Source organism: Ziziphus jujuba, chromosome 4, assembly GCF_031755915.1.
Source record: "Ziziphus jujuba cultivar Dongzao chromosome 4, ASM3175591v1".
In the NCBI taxonomy this organism is placed as follows: domain Eukaryota; kingdom Viridiplantae; phylum Streptophyta; class Magnoliopsida; order Rosales; family Rhamnaceae; genus Ziziphus; species Ziziphus jujuba.
The window spans coordinates 33,627,471-33,637,943 of NC_083382.1; the positions used below are offsets into that span (position 1 = coordinate 33,627,471).

Here is a 10,473-nt window from a genome sequence, read left to right on the forward strand (position 1 = left end):
TAAGACAATTGATGCAATTTCATAAACATATTGTAGAAGTCCCCCAATTTTGTTCATTTTATCTTTCAATAAATTAATGAGCCAACTATGCGTCTTATTGGTAATTGCATGCCTCATACGTTACATAGATACAAAAACACAAAATTAGATTCAAGTGAGAATATCTTAAATTCTAATGAGAATACCTCAACTTTTTAATTTATATCCTCACTCAAACCTCCGTTTCTATATGTAATCGTCCAAAATACATATACATATACATAATACATTACATATATGTTTGTATAAATAATTTAATTAAATACTATAACTCACGTGAGTCGTGGTGGTGGTTATTGGTCAAAATTTAACGGCCAAATCTTACCACTTTTAAAATAATTTAATGTTCCACCACTCACCAACCATACATTGAAATCCATCTAAGTCTTTCGTTGTTATTTTTATTTTACTTTTTTGATAAATTTTTCGTTGTTACTACTGAATACATGAATTTCTAAAATTCTAAATCTTAAAGCATGCATATCTTGAATATTGAGTTCGTTGTCTGGATTCATTGAATATTCACAGTGTGTAATATGAGATCCAAAATGCAATTAGGGTGAAAACAATCTAATTGTTGATAGAAATATAATGAAATCGTTTGATTATATAATTAAAAGTCATACACAATAGATTTAATAAAAACTACTTTATGTCACTTTAGCAAGCACATTTTCAATCACAAAAAATAATTCAATATTGGATCAAATATGATTTTAACTATAAATAGGAACCTGGCTTAATTGTTCGTTATGAAATAAAGAAAATTAACCATTATTTTTTATAATAATAAAGAAAAAACCCAAAAAGGGAAGCCTATGTTAAATAATCACAAAAATACAACCCAAAAAACAAAAAAAAGGAAATGATTCTGTGTCGTTCACCTATTGGTAAGGCAAGAATCAAGTAGGGGAGTGGCATAGTATAGGAACAAAAGAGGTTGCTACAATTTTGACTCCCAAAAATTCGTTAATTGTAAGCGACAAGACATGAGCAACTATTACGAGGAGGATATGAATGATATGGTTGTGAATTGGAGAGATGAGTAGGATATTTTTGTAATATTGGTTAAGTGGCCAGAGTTTCAGTGGTTGGATAGACCGAGGTTCGTTGTTTGGCGGGCATTTGGCAACGCATTCTAACACTACTTCCTAAAATGTGAATGGACCAAATAACCTTGCAACTTTCTTTTATCTAATTTCAAGCCATCGGTTGAGCAAAATATCGTTTTCAACAATTTCGGTTTTTATGGAATGGAAATATGAAAGGTGATGCTCTGTAGTTAATTACAGAAATGACCTTAATCATATGTGTAAATTACGCATGGAAAGTTGGACCAGTAGTCCAACGCAAGCAAAGCATATTAAATGTTGCTTGCCCTGTTTACCAAATTTTTTTTTTTTTTTTTTTTAGCAACCCATCAAAAGTCAATATTGTCCCACCCTCACAGGCAGGTTACTTTTGAGTCCACAATAAAAAGGCAGCACCAACCCAATTTTTCGTCAAATTACTCTTTTGTCCATGCCCATACCCATTATGTTTTATTTTTTATTTTTTATTTTTGGGTTGAAAAAGTTATAATTTGTGTCTTTTTGGAGAAGAGAAGAGGAGAAATAGGTAAAAGTATATATATATATATATATATCAAGAATATCAAATGAATTATAATGAAGGGCAATATAGTCAAAACATAAGGAAAATAGTATAAGATATATATATCATATATGAGTCCTGAAAGTGGTTGCCAACGTTGTAATTCGATAGATAACCGAGGGCACACAAATAACAAAAACTTTAAAATTTTCAAAATTTTTTTTTAAATAATAATAAAATTCATGACGTTGGAAGGGTTTCCTTTCTTATATCGCCTCCTAACCTTCCTCGGAGACCCAACCAAGAAAAAAGAAAAAAAAAACAAAAAAAACAAAGAGAAGGTAGTGTGGTATAGGAAGTAGGAGGAGGCCAACCATTTTACTCTCCTCTTCTCCTCGTTCTCTCTCCTTGTTGAGCTCTCACACCGTCGCTTCCGAATCCAAAATATGGGAGACGAGAGGAAGCCCAAAACCAGCACTGTTTGGCCTACCGTAAAGCCCTTTGTCAATGGCGGAGCCTCTGGTATGCTCGCCACCTGCGTCATCCAACCTATTGATATGATCAAGGTATCCTTTTTCTTTTTCCTGGAATTTGCTTCCTTTCTTTTTTATCCTTTACAAGGTTTAACTGGAAATGGCTTTCTTTCGTGGCTTTCAGATCTGGTATTTTTGTTGAGTGTTTGATTTTGGCTCAGTATTGAAACATAGCTGAATGTAACTTCTTCTTTCTTCTTTTTTCCTTTTTGGTGGGGTTTAGGTGAGAATTCAATTGGGTCAGGGATCGGCAGCCCAGGTCACCAAAAACATGCTTAAGGAGGAAGGTCTTGGTGCCTTTTACAAGGTTTGCTTCTTCCAACCGATTAAAGTTTTTTTTATTTATTTATTTATTTTATTTTATTTTTTTTAGCTGTATCTCGTTGATCTAGCGGAGTATGTTAGTCAGAACGCTCATTTACCAACTTATACTGAAAGTTATGTTGTAAAGTATGGATCTTTACTCAGATTCGTAAAGAGATCCTTCTAGCTTCTTAGTTTCAACAATTGGGTTAACGTTTGGGTTGTGTAATGTTGTTTTAATTAATTTTGGCTATGATATCGCGTCTTTTTCATTATGTTTTTTATATTGTTGCTCATTTTGCTTGATCAGACGTCATGGCTGCTTCTTGTTGGTTACTCATCTTGAGTGTTTAAATCTTGAGGTTATTGTAAAAGTGATTGGTGTAATGTAAGTCATAATATAAACTCCACGAGACCAAGAAATTAGATTGGCTCATTTTATTGTCAGATTCGATATTCACTTCCTTAATGTTTTTATAAATATAAACCGTATTACTTGTGTCTGAACGGCACTATTTTGAGCAGGGTCTTTCTGCTGGATTGCTCAGACAAGCTACATATACGACAGCTCGTCTTGGATCTTTCAAGTGAGTTATTAACAGCATCCAAGATTTAAGCAAATTGATGTTGGGCACTATAATTTTTGCGTTTAACCTGAATCTTTTTTTTTTTCTGATTGACAATGAGATTGTCTGTTGTTTTAGATCATGCTGAGCAAGTTCATGGCTTATTTATGGGTTTTATTTTCACCTTTCTTTCCTTAAAGGATGTTGACAGCCAAAGCGGTCGAGGCTAATGATGGGAAGCCCCTACCTCTATATCAGAAAGCACTGTGTGGGCTAACTGCCGGTGCTATTGGAGCAAGTTTTGGTAGTCCAGCAGATTTGGCACTTATTCGTATGCAGGCTGATGCCACTTTGCCTGCCGCTCAGCGCCGAAACTACACAAATGCCTTCCATGCTCTTTATCGTATTGTCGCGGATGAAGGTGTTTTGGCACTTTGGAAAGGTGCAGGCCCTACTGTAGTGAGGGCCATGGCATTGAACATGGGAATGCTTGCTTCGTATGATCAGAGTGTTGAATTCTTTAAGGATTCCATGGGCTTTGGTGAAGCTTCTACAGTGATAGGTAAGATTCTCTGCAAGTTATTTGGACTTTGGTTGCAGCAAACTTCCTTTATTCTAGGCTTCTATTTCAATTTAATAAGCAAACATTCAAAATCATTAACATGGAATGGCAAGTATTGGGCTATAACGGGGAAGGTTTTGGTGAACAATGAACATATAGGTGAAGCATTTTTCCATCTCATTTTCACATTAGTGGAGTTTGTCTAATATTACATTTAAATTAAGCACATCCCTTTGAGTTTTACTTATGAAAGATATGGTCGACAGTAGCAGGATGCTTGTATAGCCTAATATTGTCTTCAAGCTTAAAATCATTCGGATGCCTCGTATGTTGTTGGTTGGAATAACCCTTCTTGCTTCCTTTTGTTTTTCTGCAGGTGCAAGTGCTGTTTCAGGATTCTTTGCTGCTGCATGCAGTTTGCCATTTGATTATGTTAAAACCCAGATTCAGAAAATGCAACCGGATGCTGCGGGGAAATATCCATATACTGGTTCTGTTGACTGTGCCATGAAAACTCTGAAAGCAGGAGGACCGTTCAAATTTTACACCGGATTTCCAGTATATTGCGTTAGGATTGCACCTCACGTCATGGTACTCTCCCTCTCTCTCTCTCTCTCTCTATATATATATATATATATATGTGTATCTGTATATATATGTGCCTGTTTATGCAGGGATATATGTATATCTATCTTTGAGTTGTACATTTAGTATCTTAAATTGGCTTTCAATATGAATGGAAAGATAATCCTGGTTCCCCTATGAAGTAGTAACAAGTTAGAAAGTTATACTCTTAACTCTTCTAACTGCTAATGATTGGGTGATGCAGATGACATGGATTTTCCTCAACCAGATTCAGAAGGTAGAGAAATCCTTTGGGTTGTAGTGCACCGCGGGGATGATGGAGATTTCTTTTGGGGTGGAGTTGAAGCTTTTAAAATAATAAAAATTAGTCTGGGCTTTGTTATACTTGTTGTTTTTCACACCTAATTAGAAATTTTACAGTGGGACTTTAAGGTAGGGTACTTGTCAGTTTATTATGATATATTTTGTACTGGTAATTTTTTGGGTGTGATTGGGAATAGGATATATTACTGAGGCCCTTTTTGAATTTCTAGAGCTCTCTATGAGAGGAAAGAATTGAGCGGAATAAGCTTTTTTTTTTTTTTCTTTTTATAACTCTATAAACAGATGTTTTTGCGCATCAATTTGTGCAAATTGCCTTCAATTCTTTGTTTGCAACATGAAGACTTTTTACCCAATATTCAGTGTCCAACTTGATTTTCTGCTTTTTCTTGTTTTATGCCAAAGTTTTTCCTCTTAAATTTTCATTATTCCCAAACGTTTTCGTTCCATTAGCACGTATTATTCTGCCACATCTCAGTTACTGTCGTATTCTCAAATTGTCCGCTTCTATTAGTTTCATAAACTTGAAGGTGGTTGTAAGTTAAAACAGGACCAGCTTGTACCACTTATTCTTTCGGATCTTTTAGTCTTGATCTTCATCACATGGATATTTACACGAATGGCGCGTATAAGTAATAAGATTATGCATTAACACTTCATGGTTAAATGTTGGACACCGTTGAAATAAACGTCTCTATGGGGGAAGGGGGGGAAAAAATCATTGGTTATAGGATTAAAGATGAAAAATCAATAATTGATAAAACTGTTGTTTGAATGACATTTTTTACGACATGAGGATACCTGTTCAATCTCATTCGATATTTTGTTAAAACATTTAAGATTAAGATGATAGTAATTTATGTTAATGGAATTTATTATATATATTCCAGATCCGTATAATTGAGATAAAGTCTAACGTAAGAGTTTATTAAAATCTTTTTGCTTTTATATTATCAAATACAATTGTCTAATCCAAGTTAAATTATTATTTTGATTTATTTTTTTAGCCAACGATCATATTTGGCATTAATAGGGAGATAATGGAGGACGGAGGAAAAATCCTCATCTTTGGTAGGTTGTCCTACATGGGACATAGCATAAAAACCGAAGATTTTGTATTTTATGTTATTAGAAATGTACAAAAGTTAGTCGCAAGTAATGACTTTCAATTTGGTAATTCAATCGTCAAACATGCTGTTGTTATTTCAAAACTATATAATTTCTGCATTTTGCCCTATAAACAATAAAACTCGTCATATTGCCCCCTCTATCATTATTTTGTATCACTTTAGTTCATTATACATTTTGAAAAATGAATTTAATGAATTTAATATATAATTCATTTAAATCTTTATTTTATCAAAAAAAAAAAAAAAAAAACTCATGTAAATCTTCTTCAAAACTGTTTTATTTTTATTTTATTTTTGTATTTTTTCACCTTTAGATAATATAGATGACTAATTTTGACAAATATAGTTGAGAAAATTATAATTAGACCAAATAAACAAAAATAATAATTTATTGGAAAGAGTGTAGTTGAAAAAGGATAAAATTTTTGTTATTATTGTAAATTTGAGTTGGAAAATGCGAGCAACACTCTTAAATGGAACATATAAAAATGAAGTGATGAACTAATTTTGCAACCCCTTCGAAACAGTTCAAGTGGAGCAAGCAAATGGAAGTGGGTACCGAGTCCACTAATACATTGCGCAAATAAAAGGATTTAACTCTCCCTAGTGTATTATACTCTACCAGAGAATCGCTTAAATCATCATCAACATCATCGAACAAAACGAAATAAATACAAAAATGAAAAGAAAAGAATGCTCTTCTCCATCAACACTAATAAAACAATGAACTGCTTATTGATTTGGCAAAAAGCAAACGTTTTTCCATTAGTATACCATAGACGTAAGCCACTTTGTTTTTGTTTTCTTACCATCTATACCGTAAAGTCTTTCTACAAAACTTTCCAGCCTTCTACTTAATGATTCCATGAAATAAAATAAAAATAAAAAAATAAAAAAAATCAAATTTATCAGACATCAAAAGGCCTCCGTGTTGAAACCCTTTATGTTACGTTGCACATAAATAATTTTCCATCCCTCTACTTCAAAGCAATGCCATCGTATTAGTTACTACTTCACCCTGTGAATCAAAAACATAAAAACCACAACCGTAATCACCCAAAGCATATTAACAACAAATGTTGCTGTTGCTGATCTTATTTAAACATTACCTTCTAACATAAGAGCCATCCTCCGTATCAATAATTATAGCTTCTCCAACTAGGATATGAGGTGGTACCTACCAAATCAAATTTATAAAACAGATGAAACACTATATCACCTTCTATTCCCAGTCCTTATATAAGCATTGCATGTTCACTATATTAGAGCTGCATAAAAGATAACAAGGATTGCATGATAGGCATGCATGTGACAAGTAATCCGACTATATGGAAGATTGCAAAGCAAATATGGATGCAAAATTAGGTTACCAATGCTTGTAATCCATGCAAATTTCACTTCTCATCTTCCTCTCTTAACTCAGTTGCAGTTATATGCTGCTTAATTGTGGTCATTTTGCAACTTACAACGTCAATTTTTCCAAGTATTAGAATAAACAACCACCACAGCTTCTGTGGTATGCATGAATCATGTGCCAAAGCTTATCAAAAAGGCATTCTTTTACACTACCAAAACACAAATCATGAATTACCAGCTGCTATGCCGTGAAATTTCCAAATATAGTATTGTCAATCCATATTAATGCTGCTGAAATATTGTCTGCTATTGTCATCTTCTACTTTCCAGTATTCATCACAAAGGCAAGCAATTTAGCACACAAAAACAGTCGCAGAAAAAGAATTCAACTTACTTTTACAGTGAGACCGTTATCCAAAACAGCAATTTTGTCCCTGCATTGGAAACAATTCCATGAAGGAAGAAAAGAGAATTAGCGATCATAACAAAGAATACTTGTGACAGTAAATTAATAAGTGGACAGTTGCAGCATCTGATGGCAACAGGACAAGGCTAACATGATTTCATAGGTTTGAAATTAGATTCAATGGCTTAGGAATTCCCAAATTCCATATCCTTTAATTTATTTTTTCACATGATATCTATCATACAAATATAGAACGTCTTTGAAATCCAATGCAGAATAGGGAGGATCACATTTGTTTCCACAGATCTGCATTTCAGATTTAATACACCATTCTGGCAAAATTTTGAGGAAATATAATTTTCAGAATGATTAAGCATAAGCATACTTAGGAGTTGCTGCAATCCCCTTCATAGGAGGTTGTGCTTCCTTGACAGTGTAGGTCACATGCTTCGGAATTGATGCAGATAAAGGTATTCCATTGTAAAGCTCCACTTTAACTTTCATTTCATCTGCTCAACAATAGTATCCTAGTTAGCTTAGTATAATACGGTAACCTGGAAAATCAACAATGATTGGGATTTACTAAAAGGATATAATTGACATTGTGTTACAGACAAGAAAACAATTTGCTCCCTGCAGCTTAACTGTTAAAAAGGAAAATAGGAAAATCAGGAATCTAAATAGCATAAGTTAGAAGTCAATAGGATTACAGGATAGCTTATAAAAGTAAGAGAGACACAATTAAGGTTTTTATAACACAAATGCAAACTGAAATTGCTCTCTTCAATAACGTCACTCATAAAAGGGAGTTAAACACAAGCTCTCTCACTAGATAACTTTTAATTATACTATGAAAAATACATCAACCTTGTAGATACTTGACATTCTTTCCGAAGAAGTTCTCTGCCACTTCCAGCTGATCAAGTGTATCAGGGCTGATAAGAGTTACAAAAAACATATCCAGTCAATTTGTTCCTCCATGCAAATTATTCAAAAGCAATAGTAAAACGCAAGGGAGGAAAGACAAGAAAAATATGGAACTCACTCCATCAATAATACTTTCCCATCACGATCTGTACACATGTAAATATAAGTTTTTGTCTCAACAAATACTCCTGCGCAATTTGTATGAGATTCTAGTTCAGACAGTGATCAGGACTCATTTATTCATTGAAATGACTAGGAATTAAGATCAAACTACCTCAAACACTCAATACCAGACCTAAAGCAAAAATCCAGCCATAGATTGATATCATTTTAGCTTGCATTGAAATAGTAGTACAATAACTACACTGTTAATAGGAATCTACCACTTAAGCCCACTAGTTTAGGCAGCCATCATACATTATTCAATTCAAAATAAAGAACATTAAACAATTATATAGGTCACAGAAAGATGGATAAGATACAACAACTTAAATTTCCAAATTTAGAACATCTCCTGTTTTGATAAGTTAACATTGATGATATATAGTAGGTTTTTATATTTTACTTTTCCACTATCCAGATCATCATAATGAAAAATGATGAAGAAGAAGAAGAAGCTGACGAAGAATCTTTTCTCAAGAAACAAATACTAAAATCACTACCATTAAAATTAATCAAGCTATGAGAAATTTTTTTCAATTCAACTACCGAATGGAACCAACATCAGTACTATTAAACAATCTAGCATGCAAGAATCATCAATCAAGGGCCATTTAGCAAATTTTAGAATGAGAAAGAAGTAACAGACATACTTTCAACAGCCTCCTCAGTACCCAGTCTTTGGGTTACCTTGTTTCCGCTGTCAATATCACGAAGCTGCAGCTGCAATTGAAAAAAAAAGCAACAATTTACATGCAGTATTCCAAACATAAATCATAATATATAAATGGTCAAACGACGATGACAAGGACAAAAATCTTATTCAGTTTTGAATGAGAAATACACCTTAATGGTGGCTTTTCCTCTTCCTTCATGCGAATGTTCTACTTTAAGCACCTAGATGAAAACAAAACCAAAAAAGAGTACATAATAATACAGTTCAGTTTGAGATATTAAAAAAATAAATAAATAAAATAGTGGAAAGAAAAGGGCAGATCAATTTACCTGGTAAATACGATCTGATCGAAGAATTATCCATCGTTATCGATCGCCAAATGCAACGTGAATTTCTTGTTAGAAGGTGAAAATACACAAATAGAATATAAAAATATTCTGTGGGTATCAAAAAAAAAAAAAAAAAAAAATTCTGGCCTACCTTTCTTTTCAATGACGTTTCCAGCTCTTACCTACACCCCCCACAATAACTAAAAATCAGAATCCACAATATTAAGGAGGGAAAAAAAAAAAAAAAAAGGCTCAACTTTTTTACGCAGGCTAAGTAATTAAAAATGGCGATTTTTAAAAATTTTTATTTTTATTTTTTATTTTTTGGGTTTTCAGAAAACTCACAGTGGAACCGTCAATTTTCAATCCGCGGGAGAAAAAGGCGGACCATGGGGAGGCAAGGAGGTAGCTTTTTGTTGGGCAGAGCAGAGTATTGGAGGTGTGAGTGATGGTGGAGTGATGGAACCAAGTAGAAGTAGAAGTAGAAGTAGAAGAAGAGTGTGTGTGAGTGTGAATCAGAGATGGTGAATAATAATCCAATAAAGCAGTGAAGACACACCCAGAAAGCCTCTTCCGATGCACCACTCCCTGCATATTTCTACTCCTACACTCTCTCTCTCTCTCTCTCACTCTCGCTCTACTAAAACTAAAAACGCTCCGTCTTCCCTGCCTGTTGCTGCCTTTTTCTTTTTTTATTCTTGGCTTGGCAACTTCTCCCCATTTTTCAAGAGGAAAACGGCATCGTTTAAAGCCAAAATTTTCTCAGGATAAGAATAAAATTAAAAAGAAAAAAAGAAAAAAGAAAAGAAGAAGCCAAATTTGGTTTATTTTGGTATTATTATATTATTTCAATTTTATTAGTTAGAGCCACGGGATTGTGCCAGTAAAAAAATACAAAGAATAAAAAGGGGTAAAAACCTAAACAGACGGTTGCTCGTATTGTTTGTTAACCCGGCGGCTGGGGCTGGCTGGGGATATGAAGCTGAAG

At 33.7% G+C, this 10,473-nt stretch overlaps 2 protein-coding genes across 2 annotated transcripts; one reads left to right on the forward strand and one right to left on the reverse strand.

Annotated features, from left to right (window-relative positions):
- Positions 1-1,901: 1,901 nt before the first annotated feature.
- LOC107415042 (mitochondrial dicarboxylate/tricarboxylate transporter DTC) lies at positions 1,902-4,858 on the forward strand. The gene is made up of 6 exons (XM_016023307.4): positions 1,902-2,198; positions 2,389-2,472; positions 2,994-3,055; positions 3,235-3,596; positions 3,973-4,187; positions 4,426-4,858. The coding sequence occupies exons 1-6, from the start codon at positions 2,079-2,081 to the stop codon at positions 4,480-4,482; spliced, it is 900 nt and encodes a 299-aa protein (XP_015878793.1). The 5' UTR covers positions 1,902-2,078; the 3' UTR covers positions 4,483-4,858.
- Positions 4,859-6,340: 1,482 nt separating this feature from the next.
- LOC107415035 (uncharacterized) lies at positions 6,341-10,185 on the reverse strand. The gene is made up of 11 exons (XM_016023297.4): positions 9,831-10,185; positions 9,637-9,667; positions 9,486-9,499; positions 9,327-9,377; positions 9,134-9,203; positions 8,440-8,509; positions 8,262-8,329; positions 7,780-7,903; positions 7,383-7,422; positions 6,742-6,809; positions 6,341-6,650 (listed from the first exon to the last, which is right to left on the reverse strand). Exons 1-11 carry the CDS (start codon positions 10,077-10,079, stop codon positions 6,641-6,643), a joined length of 795 nt encoding a protein of 264 aa, XP_015878783.3. The 5' UTR covers positions 10,080-10,185; the 3' UTR covers positions 6,341-6,640.
- Positions 10,186-10,473: the final 288 nt, after the last annotated feature.